Raw genomic sequence first — 15,669 nt, 5'->3', positions numbered from 1 at the left:
AATTTGTTTATGTGTAAGTATGTGCTTGCTCAAGCATTTGTGTGTGGATAGCCACAGAGACCAAGAGGCAGCCTTGGATGCTATGTAACTGGAGTTATGAGCAGCTATCAACTGCTTAGTAGAGGTGCTTGGAAGTATAAATTTTCTTCTCTCAAGAGCAGAAAGTACTCCCAATGTCTAAACCATCTCTCCAGCTCTAGAATACATTGGGTTATTTATTTATTTAAAATTTAGTTTTAAGACAGGATCTCAATATGTAGTTCTGACTCGCCTGGGCCTTGGATTCACCCAAATCCGCTTGCCTCTGCCTCCCAAGGCTAGGATTAAAAGTGCGAATATCACCACGTTAAGCTCTGAATATCTGCCAACTTTGTTGATTGAAATTGTTGTTTTCATCATTCATTGAACAGCATGAAGACATGGCTGGAAATAAACATTAAGAATGAGCATGAGATGCGGGTTGATGCCCCAGGTCCCGCCTCTGAGAAAAAGGTATCAGACGAGTCTGATGCTCTTTGGGTGGATGACACCTAAATGAACATCGGTACAAAGTCCCAATTTATTTCTAATATCAGAGATCAGACCTCTACTCTTGCCTGATGCGTCTAAAACAAAAAGGGGGAACTGTAGAGAGCTGCGGAATGCTATGCCTTAAAGATGGAGCTGGTTTCCGCCTTCCACCTTCCTGATGGTGAGTGCTCTCTGTCACGAACAATTCCACATTTGGCTAAGGCTGAGGATCTGGCTTGCTTCCATGTATGTGGACCTATCTGCATTGCCCACGTGGCACGCTGGGGTTGGCTACCCAGAGGCTATTTAAGCTATGGGCTGGCTTTCCCCAGGGTCAGATGATTGTTTAAGGTTCCTGAATAAACTGCATTAAAAAAAAAAAGAGAGTTAGGTGCTCTCAACGAGGACAAGAGTTTGATTCTTAGCACCCAAATCCATTGGCTCACAACCACCTATAACCCTAAGTGGGAACCTGAACAGAGGCCCACTTTCGGCAGACAACACACAAGTACATATTCACACAGAGGCACCTGCATACACACAAAGAAAGCTAGTGGCTGCCTCAGGTTGGCAAGGAACTTCATAGGAATAGGTATCTTTTTTTTGAAAGTGAAAAAATGTTCACCAACAAGATCATGATACTTGCTTTTTTGCCCAATGCTGGAATGCTAGTAAATTTAGGTATGCCCTGGTTACTCGCATGCCTTGCTGGGTGCCTGTGCCCATTGATGCCCCTCACGCTATGACTCTTTTCAGACAGAAAAGGGATCTTGGAACTACAGCCACCATTGTTACTGCCATCTCATTGGCGGCTGTTGGAGCTACCACCGGGGCATTAGCCATGAGTCATACTGGGCAGACTGCTCAGACCCTGAACAATCATTTAGCCAATGTAGCTCATGCCTTAGTTGTACAAAAAGGAATTAATGCTCAACTAAAAGGAAGCTTGATGGTGTTCAGAGGATTGACCTCGTGCAGGAGCAAATTGATACCCTATGGCAAATCGCTCAATTTGACTGTCAATGAAAATATGCTGGACTTTGAGTCACTAGCATATAACATGAGAATTTTTCCTGTGCTGCAAATCTGTCTAAACAATTGTCGAGCTATATTTTAGGTAATTGGACTGGAGAATTCGATACTACGATGGAGCAGCTGAGAGTGGCCATTGTCACAGTAAATTCTACCAGAGTGGACGCAGGACCAGCCACAGGATTATCATCATGGATTGCTGCAGCCATGAATCATCTGATGGAATGGGCGGGCATGGGAGCGTTAGCAGGCCTTCTGGTGTTGGTCTCCTTGGTTTGCCTGTGGTATATATGCAAGATTAGAGTCTCACAACAGCGTAATGCAGCCATGACCATTCAGGCCTTTACAGCCATTGAAGCAGGACAGTCTCCCCAAGCATGGTTGGCTACCATAAAAAGCTAAAATGTTACGCTCAGGATGCGAGGCTAAGCACTGCACTCAGGGTCAGCCGCTTTGGACCCAGAGAAGAGCATGTCTGATTGCATGTGGGTTGATGCCCCAGGTCCCGCCTCTGAGAAAAAGGTATCAGATGGGTCTGATGCTCTTTGGGTGGATGACACCTAAATGAACATCGGTACAAAGTCCCAATTTATTTCTAATATCAGAGATCAGACCTCTACTCTTGCCTGATGCGTCTAAAACAAAAAGGGGGAACTGTAGAGAGCTGCGGAATGCTATGCCTTAAAGATGGAGCTGGTTTCTGCCTTCCACCTTCCCGATGGTGAGTGCTCTCTGTCAGGAACAATTCCACATTTGGCTAAGGCTGAGGATCTGGCTTGCTTCCATGTATGTGGACCTATCTGCATTGTCCACGTGGCACGCCTGGGTTGGCTACCCAGAGGCTATTTAAGCTGTGGGCTGGCTTTCCCCAGGGTCCGAGGATTGTTCAAGGTTCCTGAATAAACTGCATTGAAAAAAAAAAAAAGGGGGGGGGGAACTGTAGAGAGCTGCAGAATGCTATGCCTTAAAGATGGAGCTGGTTTCCGCCTTCCACCTTCCCGATGGTGAGTGCTCTCTGTCACGAACAATTCCACATTTGGCTAAGGCTGAGGATCTGGCTTGCTTCCATGTATGTGGACCTATCTGCATTGCCCACGTGGCATGCTGGGGTTGGCTACCCAGAGGCTATTTAAGCTATGGGCTGGCTTTCCCCAGGGTCAGATGATTGTTTAAGGTTCCTGAATAAACTGCATTAAAAAAAAAAAAAGAGAGTTAGGTGCTCTCAACGAGGACAAGAGTTTGATTCTTAGCACCCAAATCCATTGGCTCACAACCACCTATAACCCTAAGTGGGAACCTGAACAGAGGCCCACTTTCGGCAGACAACACACAAGTACATATTCACACAGAGGCACCTGCATACACACAAAGAAAGCTAGTGGCTGCCTCAGGTTGGCAAGGAACTTCATAGGAATAGGTATCTTTTTTTTGAAAGTGAAAAAATGTTCACCAACAAGATCATGGTGATGGTGGCAGAACCCTGAAAATAATGCAGTTTAAAAATTTTACTGAATAGAGTGAATTGTTGTAGAGGTCAATTTTATTTCAATAAAGCTTTTTATTCTAAGATATACTTTAAATTGTATGTATGTGAACATTTATCTGCATGTATGAACATTTATCTGTATGTGCATGTACTTGTACTGGGCGAGGCCAGCAGAGAGTGTCAGATATCCTGGAACTGGAGTGGCAGACAGTTGTGAGTGAAGCAGAAGCCTGGTCCATTGCAAGAGTAGAAAGAGCTCTTAACTACCAAGCCATCTCTCCAGCACATCAAAAAAGCTATTTTAAAAAAGAAAACTAGAGACAATGCACATTGTATTTCTGCTTTATTACATTAACATGTGGAATGTTGGATTATTTGTTTAATATTTATAAATTTTTGTTCATTTTAAAAAGATACTGATAATAAGATAGGGCCCCAAATTTCAGAAGTTCATAATTGAAGAGGTGAGACAAATAGATAAATGTAGTGCTAGAAAAAGTTTATATATGTGTATGTATATATGTGTGTGTGTGTGTGTGTGTGTGCACGTGTGTGTGTGTACACGCACACATACACACACACATCTCAGAGAAATCTTTACAACCTGAGCTGCAAAGGACCACTTAGCTGTTCAATCTTGGGCCCCTTCAAGCCCCAAAATCACAGTCCCTGGAGAAGTTCTATATGTATGCTAAGAAACTGCTTCTTCAGATATGCAACTTTAAATAACTTCAACTATTCTATAAATCCTAAAGTTCTATAAGCCTAGAATTTAAGTTAATAATAGACACATCTACAGTGAAACCTTCTTTTTTTTTCTTAATTTCTGCTTGAAATACCATAACATTTCCTCATCAATTTGCCTTATAGCAGTTTGTCACTCTAATTGCCTAACAGCATTTTGTGTCTTGCATTCAGAGGAAGGCTGTTCCTGGGTTAAAAAGACATCATAATGGACAATATGCTTGTTTTAAATATACAGATATTAAGCAATTTTGCTCTCAGAATTCCTTTTGGGGGCTGAGGATAGCTCAGTTGATAAACTGTTGGATGTAAAAGTCTGAGCATTTGATGGGGATTCCCAGCACTCATGTAAAATGCCAGGCATGTTGGCACATGCCTATAATCCTAGCAGTAGAGAGGCAGAGACAGGGGATCCTTGAGGCCCTCTTGCCAAACCAGTGATCTCTAGGTTCAGTGCGATATCCTGTCTCAAAGATAAGGTTGATTGTGTCACAGAGGTCAGGTCCTCCTTATGGTTAGATATGGAGGGAGAAGGATCCTGACCTGAGAGCAACCAATGGTCTCTTGGAGAGGGATGACATGTCCAGTTCTATACTCACTGCTGAGCCTAATAGGCTCTCATCGTTAGTTCCAAACTCAGAGTCACACTGATGACCCTGGCTAACCTCTATGGGATATGAAACAAAAACAAACTAGTAAATGAAGGGAAATATTTGTAGGTAGAGCAGGTGTAGATGAAAGAAAGAGGGTAAACAGAATATGGTGTGTACATGCATGAAGTGAAAAACCAAACTTCTCCCATAGAATAAGATTATATTTTTAAAGATAGTAAGAAATAGAAGACATCTAAAGTCAGTCTACCACAAAAACAAGCACACCTCTGTACAAGCACCTAAACACATAAATCCACATGAATGAATAGACAGACACATACTCTCTCCTCTCTCTCTCTCTGAAAAACCTTTCAGAAATGGGATCCATGTTTGAGTATCCATAATATTTACAAGCATTTTCAAAATGGACTAAATTTCACTGATTTGGAAGAGTCTAGCTCACACAGCTAGAAATCAAGACTAGTTCAATGTTACTATAATAATATTGTTATAAATCTTTTAGTGAATGAAGTCTGGTGAAGAAATGTCTCAGTCCCCTACGTGTAACCAACATGCTTTTATGTTCTAGGTATCTGCTTACTCCATTATCTATTCCCAGAATGCTCAGCTTCACTACAATTCCTCAAGATCCATATTGGGTATTTCCTTTTCTCTAAACACTCTCGCATTTCAAATAAGAATTCCTGTCTTTAGTTTTATCACATTCCCCCTGTCACATCCCATTTAGGTCCATCAGTGTTTGGTTATTAACATTCCATTCTGGGTCAGAATATTTGGTCCTATACTTAGGTGAATGGGGGGGGGGCGGTTAATTTAACAACCTCATAAGCCATTTTGATTGATACCTATTAATGTCTGTGACCTTGCTAAAAATTGAGCATCTCAGCTTGGGAGTGTGCATGTGAACAAGTACCACCTCACTAGGTGAAATTTGACATTGTGTCCAAGAGCCTTTAAAGATTTTACACTTTTGGTGCTGTTGTTATAGTCTACAAAGGTATTCTGAAAATAATCAGGGTGTGTTCAGTGACTAAAGGGCATGTTCGCCACACAGTAATTTATCAGGAGAACACTGGCAACAAACATGCACTTCATCACATTTGAGGGCTTGGATAAATTATGGCAAATTGAAGACATTCAATAGAATTTTATTTATGCCTTTAAAAAATCACAACATAAGGAATATTTATTGACCCAGAAGAAAGCATTCATAACATGTAAAGATGAAGAGGAAAGTTATAAATACAAGGAGAAACCTCACTAGCAAAAAACTATGCCTCCCTTGGTTGCATATCAAACCAAGTCTTGGAGATGCCTGTCCCCTCAGCCTGCACAGGACAGGGGCACAGGTACTATGATCCTTACAGATTCTGAACCAAAAGATATACAGAAAATGCTCTCAATCTAAACAAGTTCCTTTCTTCTCTTCCTCTAACTTCTGTAAAGTTTACCCTTTTATAAGTAAGATTTTTAATTTTATAAAATACTTTAAACAGTTAACAAGAATATTTGCTAAAAAAAAAAAACAAAAAAAACAAAACACCTACCCATGATAAGCCAAGCATGGTGGCACATACCTGTAAACCCAGCTCTTGAGAGGCAAAGCTGGCAAGATTACTCCAGGTTTGATGCCAGCCCAGGCTAAGCAGTAAGGAACATGGAAAACCAAGAGAGCCCTCAAAGCAGGTGAATGAATACCCTATAGGACTCTTACCTCAAGGTCAAGGGAAAGGTTGGCCTGGACTTCCCCAAGCAGAGCTGCAAACAGAAAACTTGATCAAGCCTTCTTTGGCACTCTTTCATCCTTCTCTATACAGAACAGTGCTGTGTGGTAGCCCTTTTTAGGATGGCCTAGACCTCATCTCAAGAAGCCAGGCCTACAAGGCTCAAATCTTTTAGAGACATTCCCTGGGCCATTATGCTGTGGACTTCCTCACTGGGATTTAGGGATTTCTTTAGTGTTAGAGAATACAGGATAGTAACAATACCACCCACAGACACAAGATGCTGCAGGCACACTTCCTAAGTCATCTACTTGATCCTTGAATGCTCAGCTTGTGCAAGGATACCAGAGCTCAGTGATAGGCAGATTCATTCTACTCTCATTTTCTAAAAAGAGAGCTGAGACACAGACCCAGCCCATGGCTTGTCAAAGTAATGTAAAGGTGGTAAATGACCAGGCCAGAATTATGAGAATCCATGCAGTCTTATTCTAGCCTAGAATGAACACTTTGACTCACTGTGCTTCTTCAAAAGTATATACAGTTACTGCGACTGATTGTTAAAAAATCTGGTTGTGGTGGTGTAGGACTGTAATCCTATTACTCGGGAACAATGAGACAGGTGAATGCCAAGCTTGAGGTCACCATGGGCTACATATCCTGAGACAGCCTCAAACAGGGCTGGAGAGGTAGCTCAGTGCCTAAGACGCCATAATGCTCTTTCAGGGGACTGCAATTTGATTCCCAGCACCCATGTTAGGCGACCCACAACTAGCTCCAGGGGATCCAAACAAACCTGTGGCCAGATTCATGTGTACATCGCTACACACATATACACACACAGATGCACAGACTTAAAAAAATAATAAATCTTAAAATTTTTTAAACAAATAATAAATGTGAGAAGAAACTATTTAAAATTTCTTCAGAACAACTTATGTGAATTTTGGGATTTGCGAAGCTAGTGTGTCACTTCACTTTACGGTAAGTGTATGTATTTGGTACATGAGAACCACTGAATATACGACTTCCAAAGAAGAGGAAATGCCTCACTAAAATAAGGTGCACCACAGCTGACTCATTTCCATTTATCTTTTAAAAGAGCTATTATGTGCCTTAAATATGATGATAAAAAACTACATTTGGGTATGGAGAATTAGGCTCGGTGAATGCATAATTCAATACTTGTGGTATTGAGACTCAAACCAAACTAAATTATGAATCAAAACCCAGAACCAACGATATCAATTTGCATTAAAATGAGCCAATCCATTCTTTGCACAAAGCTGAGAAATGAATCCATTAGGAAAAAAAAAAAAAAAAAAAACAGGCATGTAGAAACCAGAAAAAATTTCTTTGCTCTCATATAGCCAAAAAAAACGATATTAAAATAGTTTCAAAATTGCTGTAGTTCATTGTTTTTGAACTTTTCGATGAAAACAAACATCTAGGCATTCACAGTATGTCAACAATAAACATTCCTAGAAGGTGTGCTTCCTTCCTTGTACGGTAAAAACACAGCAATAATAACAACAAGGAAGTACAGCAACCACTTAAGCTACTAACTCTTTCTATACTGCATGGCTCCTTGAAACCCAGGAGAACCCTGTAACTACATGGAATGAAATGCAGGGAGACACTGAACCTGGAATCAGGAATTCTGTGAACAGTGCCAGCTAGACCACATACTAGCCAAGGTTCTCCCACCCTGTCCTTTCACTGTGGAACACAAGTGCTTTTATCTTCTCTAGGTGTTAAATGGAACTGACGACAATTTCCTTCCCCAGATAGATAGATAGATAGATAGATAGATAGATAGATAGATAGATAGATAAACAGACAGATAGACAGATAGATAGATCATATAGATATATAAATATATCTACTGATACATGTTGGCACTAATTTAGAAATCTCCACGTGGAAACTTAAAAAAAAAACACCTATAAATTAGGCATATTATCAGTGTTTGTTTAGACATTTTTCCATGGGATCTGGGGGGTGTTGTTTTGTTGTTGTTAAATAATTAATTTTGTTTTTGTTATGTTAGCAGTTTTTTTTTTTCCCTAATCTTCTTGGAATAGGAAAAAAAAATAAAGACAACATAAATGTGGGCTGAGAGGTTAGCTCAGGGGAGAAAGTGTTTGACTTGGGCTTGATTCTCTAAAACCACATAAAAATATCTGTTTGGTGTGGTAGTATGTGTGCAACTGTCTTTGTAATCTCCAGAGTTGGAGAAGGCAAACAGGAGCATCCATCCCTGGAGCTCACTGGCCAGCCAATCTAGACATTGGTGAGGTCCAGGCCAATGAAAGAGCCTATATCAAAAGAGATGGCAACATCCGTGAATGTGGTGGTTTAACTAGGAATGGACCCTATAGACTCACGTGTGTAAATGTCTGGCCCATAGGTAGTGGCTTTATTAGGAGGTGTGGCCTTTTTGGACTAAATGTGGCCTTGTTGCAGGAACTATGCCACTGTGGGGAGTGGACTTTGAGGTCTTATAAACTCAAGTCTGGACAGTGTGCACAGTCTTCTTATGCTGCCTGAGAATCAAGATGCAGAACTCTCAGCAACTTCTGCATACTGCCATGCTTTCTACCATGATGATAATGGACTGAACCTTTGAAACTGTAAGCCGGCCTCAATTTAATATTTTTCTTTATAAGAGTTGCTGTGGTCATGGTGTCTCTTCACAGCAATTGTCTACCAAGCTCTATAATAATCATGCATTAGGAGAAGTAAGTAGTAGTTGAGGAGGAACAGCAGCAGCAGTGGCAGAGGAGGTCCCAGTGTGAAAACCAGAATCTCCCACCAACTGCTAGGGACTGACAGTGGGGCCTAACAGATGTTGGCCATGTGTTCTCCTTGGGCTATGTATACAGCCTTTATGTTTTAACATTTCAATGTGAGACAGAGTCTCACAAAGTCACACAACCTGACCGTTAACTCACTCTGTATGCCACCAAGGCCTTGATCTTTCAGTCTTCCAGCCTCAGCTTCCTAGTTAGCCGAGATTACAGGATTTGTACCACCAGACCTGACCTAACTACTTCTTCACTTTACATTCTTCCGGAATTTTGTTCAGGTTTTGTCACAACATTCTGTCACATCAGCCAATTATTTATTAAGCATTAAAAAATACTGTCTGCTTCTATAAATGAATTGTTACAAATTAATCTTTTAGAACTCCACAGAACTGAACAAACTAGAAAAAGAATGATGAAAAGTAACCCTCTGCTGCACTTCACATACTTTCCAATTTCAATTATTTGAACTCATTTACCTTGCCCAAGAGTGAATAAACTTTGTGCAAGTGAGAAAGCTATGATGGCATGACATTTTCTATAGTCTTCTATCTCTGGCGGGAGCTCTGCTAATGGCTTAATTTCAAGGGCTAAATATAAACAACCAACTACAATGAAAGAAAGAGCAGCAGGGCTCAGCCCAAGAGTTAAGAGAAAACAGTTAATGTCTGCAGCTTTCAAATCCATACATTCAGAATGGAAATTTCCATTTGATACTTAATAAATTGCACCCTAAAGAAAACACAAATCATCAAGCTTTTAGTCACAGTGACAATGTAAGATTTGGAAAATCTTTTCCATATCCAGAGTGCTCTGCCAGCTCTCTTTGCAGGAGGACTTTTTGTTCACCCCTGATTGTACTACCATCACGCATAGAGTTCCAAATAACATGTCAGTTCTTAAAGAACCATTTAACATGTAGTTTTGTTAGCGCTATTATTTTTTAATCATATAAAAGCCTTATATTAAATCGTAAGTTAAGTCATTGGTAACACGAGTTTTCTGATTAACATGTTACTACTTAATTAGGTAATTAAAAAACAATTTTGATATTCACATTGACTTGAGGAATTGCGGTAAAAAGAGGACAGGCCATCTAAGCTGCTGCTCCTTTAGGAAGCCACAAGACAAAACATGTGACAGTCACAGGGAGCAATGAAGGTCTTCTGTTTTGAACCTTATATTGGTAATCTCTCCCTCCCAGAGACTGCAGAAGACAGACAGTTAGGTGAATGCTTTCCCTGGGAGCTCACATATGTCTGAAGAGACCAGCAAAGAGCATCAGCAAAAGGGGAAAATAAATGGAACTCCTTCAGCATGTTACTCCCCAGCAGCTCAACCGTCATAAGTCTCCAAACTATCCATCCCACTGGTTTCTCATGAAACCAGGAAGAGACAAGTCTTCTTATGATCAAGGAGACCTCAGGCAGAGCATCCATTTTCTGTGGTTCAAGAAATATGTGTATGGTTTGGTTACTGAAAGAAACTGAGGGAATTTGAGAGTTGGCCTTAAACTACCTCTAGCTTGACATTCAGGCTGTGGCCACATGGAGGTTTAATGCTCTGAAACACTTTGGAACATAGTCATCCAAGGAGAGCAATACACTCCACCTGAAAGTGCACAGAGGAGTGTTTGGGAGTCAAATCTGTAAAGCTTGTTTTAAAGTGCAGCATTGTATTTGCCATGTTTTAAAAAATACATGCACTCAACCTTAAATGAACCTCACACTACCATAAGAGGACAGACAGCATAAGAACTTAAAAGTCATTTCAAAAACAGGAGAAACTGAAACGTCTTCAGAGTTCCATAGTTACCCTTTCACAGGTACCCACAAGAGTCTATGTGGTCCACACACATTGAGCACATACAGAAGAAATTGATTTTGTTTAAACACAACTTGTCAACCCTGATTTTTCAAGCCATCATTTTCCCCTACTAGCAAAACAACAGTCACCAAATGGTGGAGAATAACACACAGAAAAAAGGGAGTAATCGGTCTGGGTGGTAAGACGACAATATTGAACACACACCCTGTGACCACTGAGCACATGATTCTTATCACGGCAGAGGTGTACAATTTTGAATTAATAATATGCAGCTGGGTGCTTAAAATGTTTTCTCTGATAAGACATATGACAAAATGTTTGGGCACATAATTATTTTGGCTAAACTGGCTCACATACATATGCTGCAGCATAAGACTTATAAAACTAAATCAGAAAATGTTTAATGATTAAGTCATGAAGAACTCAATTTATAATACTAATTATTTTTTCAATTTTTTATAATGACTCATACACTAATCTACCTCATAAGAATCTACTTTTTACCAAGTCAATTATTAAATATGCCATTAAAAGTGGCACTGAGGGGGTGAAGAGCTTATAAAATTCTTCTCTAGCTCAACATCACCTCAATCAGCTTTCAATTCAAAAACTTAATGATACAAAAAAGGCCAAAATAATCACAGAATGAAAACAAGTTGAAGTCAGTAGCATTCTTAAAAGTCACTTATATCCAACTTTGCTTCCACTGTGCTCTAATAAAAGAAAAATTATACTTTGGAGTCATTAATATTTTAATGAAGCTAAGTGATCTCAAAGCCAAATCAGGAGAAATCAGCATCCAGTGTGGGTTGGCTTTAGGTCATCAGGGGTGATTTCAATGCTGCTAATTATATCTCAAGTCAGCAGCCATTATGTTTCAGTTTCCTGTTCAAATTTTAGGGGTTGTATAACCAGAAAGAAATGTTTTTATAAGGCAAAAAATGCAACTGCATATATAGTTGGGGAGAGGTTTACTCAGAGCCTCGGTTTCCCCAAGTTCTGCTACTTCCTGTCCATTCCCCTCTGTGAAATAGACACGGGGGAAAGTAAAGCCTCAAAATAAGAACATTGTGTACAAACTTCCAATTGTTATACACTTAATTATCTTCTGACAATAAAGCTTGAAAACAAAGCAAAAAAAAAAGTGCCTCTGAGGGGAAGTTTTATAAACGACTGATATTACATACAACAGGAAAAAGAAAGATGTGAAGGAGAACAAGAAAGGGTACAAATATTCACACACCGGATTTCAAAATGCCAAGATGAACTCAAAATAAACTTATCCCTTGGACAACACAATATTTGTCTCTCTCTTTCTTTTCAGTCTTTAAATGTACTTAAAATAGATTCTCTCTGTATTTTTATGGCAAACCACTGAAATATTTTAACATTTCCTTTCTTAAAAGCTAAATTTAGAGAATGGAGGAGATATAGGGAAAAGAGCCATGACAACCTTCGCAATTTAAAAGGAAGAGAATTCACACAAAGCAAATAAACAGCACAGCTAGTCAAACTTCACGCATAACAGCACCACTGGTGACTAAAACACAGTGGATTCAGTAAATATAGATGCCGTATAATTCATTAAGAAGGGCAACTGGCATTTAATTCTGTAACTATAACTTTTATTCATGATAATATGAATTATGATGCATTTTTCAAATACAATAAGATAAATAAAATATACCTGTTACCAGCTCCTTTATTCATAGTAATCAGCATCATGCCACCTCCCTGCCTGGAGTCCCGAGATGCCATATATCACTGCCTTACACTGACACCTACTGGAAAGTGCTGAAACTTTCTGTCCCCCATCGCAGTGTCTGAGCAGCTACTAATTTCACATATGTAAGAGGATATATTAAAGGTAAATTTCAATTGCAAATAAGACAACTTCGGTTTTCCAAAAGTAACGTCTGCTGAATATTTAAATTCTATGGCATCTCTGAGAAATTATAAATCTCAGCAAATTTTCCCTAAAAATACTCTTGTTGAGAGTGAACCCCCCCCCCCCCCGTCTTCAGTAACACAGCACTAGCTTTATTAGGGTCTTAACATGTGACTAGTCAGTAGCTTTCTCCAGCACCTGAATTTTTCTTTGTACATAGAACTAAACTCATCCAATGGCCTTAAATCTCAAAAAAATAAAATAAAATAAAATAAAACTCCTCTGCTTTTGTGAAAGTAGTTATGGAAATAAACAACAACAACAAAATACAGCTTTTTAAAAATGTTTCATACATTTATACTGTTAGCTTAAAAAAGTAACACGTATTAATGATTCATATATTTATGCTGATAGTTAAATAGTAAAATAATATACATTAGTGAGCGCAGTTTTCTTCTCCATTATCAAAATTGGCTTTTTGTGAAAAATGTAAATGTGTTACAAAAATACACCTAGTCTTTAAAGTATATCCAACAGTTAGTTGTATACTTTCATAACTGAATTACTAAGTTGGATCAAGTTTTAAATAACTTAATACAAATAGAAAGAGTAAATATTTTTTCAAAACATATCTTAGAACCTCAATCCATTTTCTAAAATTATATTTTATAAAGCAAGTTTCTGGGCAGATACACATTAATTGGAAAAACTCTTAGATACAACAATATGATAAAATCAAATTAAGAGAGTACAGCTTCCCAGCCCTGATCCATTTCCTCATAGCAGAGTCTAGGTATTTAAACTCATCAAATCTTATATCATTGGAAAAATAATATTATAAGCAGCAGGTTTACCAATTACAGATCAGCTGGTCCTTTATAGAACAGTGAGATTCCTTCTTTAGAAACATACTAATAAATTTCCAAGGAGAGAGAGCCTATTACTATAATGATATAAAAATTGACTTAACTACTCTTATAATCTTCCTTTTACATCATATCATCTCATTTTTACAAAAATAAAGAGGCAGTATAAACACTGAATAACATAAAAGCATGAACAAAAGCAAATACTAATCTAAAACAACACAGGAAGGTAGCTGGATGGCTCGTATTTAAAATGACTGACATCGTATTCAAAATGTATAATTGTCAAACAGGTTACATTCTAAGACACTACTTAACCCACCTGTCCAGAGAAAATTGAGTTCAAATTTAACTACAACATATGAGGCTCCAAGAATATAAGAAATGTTTATGACGGGGCTAAGCTTGTTTTTAAAATGGGCATTACTTTCCTTAATTGGGAAAAATAAGCTATAAACAGATGAGCATGTCAGGCAATCTGTTGAAAGACCATTTCAAGCTTTCTGCTTGATTTTGCTGGAGTTTAACACTGGATTAATATGTCATTAAATATTAAGATATTGCAAAGCACTCCAGAGGTAACAGGTCTTAACGAAAATAGTTTGTCATATTTTCTCCAAACAGCCCATCTCAGAAAACAAGGTTGTGAGTGGTAAAATACAATATATACTAAAATACTACTTGTTTCAGAGGTTTAAATAATTTTTATTTTAATTCGTCTTAACAGCTTTTGCAATCAGTTGCCGGGAAAAAAGAGTTTTTCCTTTCCTTCATAAGACCCTGAAAGATGAGTATTTCCTAGCCAGGCTACAGGGATTCCTTCGATACCCAACCCCCTGATTTCCAATTAGTTACCTTGCAGAGCTTCTGGTACCGCGGAGAGGAAACTGCCATCCTTTGTAAACGATGTAACAAAACCACAACTTTCTGCAGAGACGTTCTCACCACGGCCATCATTTTAAGTTTACCACACTTCTGAAGAGTCCTCAGAATTTGCATTATAAATGAAGAGCAGCGATCATTTCCTCCCGGTCACTGGACAATGATTCGCCAGTTCTCTGAGCATGCTCGTTTCCAGAAATGCATTTGAAAGATTCAGGGGGGTTAAGGTTCTAAAGAAAAGGAGGCTGGGGGTCCATCAACTTCTCGGTTTGACAAAAACACTGAGGGTCGCCACCCAGACAGCCCCCATCAGATCCTCACAGCCAGGACCTGCTCAGCCTGGCGTGGCCAGAAATGAAGCAAGTTGCAGGGCAGCCAAGCACTGCCGGCTGCAGGGAAGGAGAGCACTCTGGAGCCAAGAGGATATTAAGTGAAACACTAAAGCTGAAGATACAAAGCTGACTTCCCCTGGGGACAGAGAGTGAACACCGCCACTGCCTCTGTGCATGCCTGAATGCTGGCTTACATGAGGAGACCAAGTGGCAGTGAGCCTGGCGCTCCACAGTGATGCTAGCACTCCCAGCGGAACGTGGCTCAGGCTGTGCTTGTGGGATGAGCAGAAGAAATACTGAGGAGCACGGAGGGATCTGTCTTGAAGAGTCAAACCCAAACACTCTGCGCTAATAAAACAACTTGAGCCAGTCTGGGCACAGCATCATCTAAAACAAAACTGAACATATTTACAGAGGGATGCAGGTTTACCTAAGCCCCAAAGGCAGAGCTGAAAAATTGGCTTCTAGATCCATGCAAATCATGCCAGAAATCAAATAGGACCCCTCTAAGTAAACAGCCAAGTTAATAAAGAGAAACATGCAATTGACTATAGAGCATGGCCAACTCCTCCATCTCCCTCTTAACATGAAGCATCTTCATGACAGCATCTTCATGATCTCATTTTGTTTAATATGAAGTTGTTTGGACTTCATGAATAGGAAACCCAAGATGACAATTGTATAATGTCACATGAAGAGTCAGTGCAGAGAGAGAGACAAGAGACACAGAGAGAGTTTGTGTGTTTGCTTTGTGCACACGTGTGTATACATGTTTGAGACGCATTTCACACTAGTGATGCTAGTTTGGGAACACTGTCTTAGAGGACCAGACCATCCCAGGCTGATTAAATGGCTGGGTAAAGCGGCGGCATAGCCAGAAATAAACTGCATATGTTTCCCATTACCAAGGTCCTGCCTACTCTAATCACCCAGGGCACCCTGCCCATTTGCCTCTCCATG

At 39.5% G+C, this 15,669-nt stretch overlaps 1 protein-coding gene across 5 annotated transcripts in view; it reads right to left on the bottom strand.

Annotated features, from left to right (window-relative positions):
- Positions 1-15,669, bottom strand: part of Utrn (utrophin) — a 524,212-nt gene that overhangs the window by 235,435 nt on the left and 273,108 nt on the right. The window contains exon 1 of one of the 5 annotated variants that reach the window (XM_060380272.1): positions 14,351-14,961. The exons of 3 other annotated variants lie outside the window; for them this stretch is intronic. In XM_060380272.1, coding sequence (XP_060236255.1) covers positions 14,351-14,494 — 144 coding nt within the window. In that variant the 5' untranslated portion in view covers positions 14,495-14,961. Of the gene's footprint in view, positions 1-12,428; positions 12,525-14,350; positions 14,962-15,669 lie in introns of those variants that run through there. One more of the 5 variants, XM_060380273.1, reaches the window with a different exon arrangement.

Source organism: Meriones unguiculatus, chromosome 3 (assembly GCF_030254825.1).
Source record: "Meriones unguiculatus strain TT.TT164.6M chromosome 3, Bangor_MerUng_6.1, whole genome shotgun sequence".
Taxonomy (NCBI): Eukaryota; Metazoa; Chordata; class Mammalia; order Rodentia; family Muridae; genus Meriones; species Meriones unguiculatus.
This window is presented reverse-complemented; position numbering and strand designations above follow the sequence as displayed.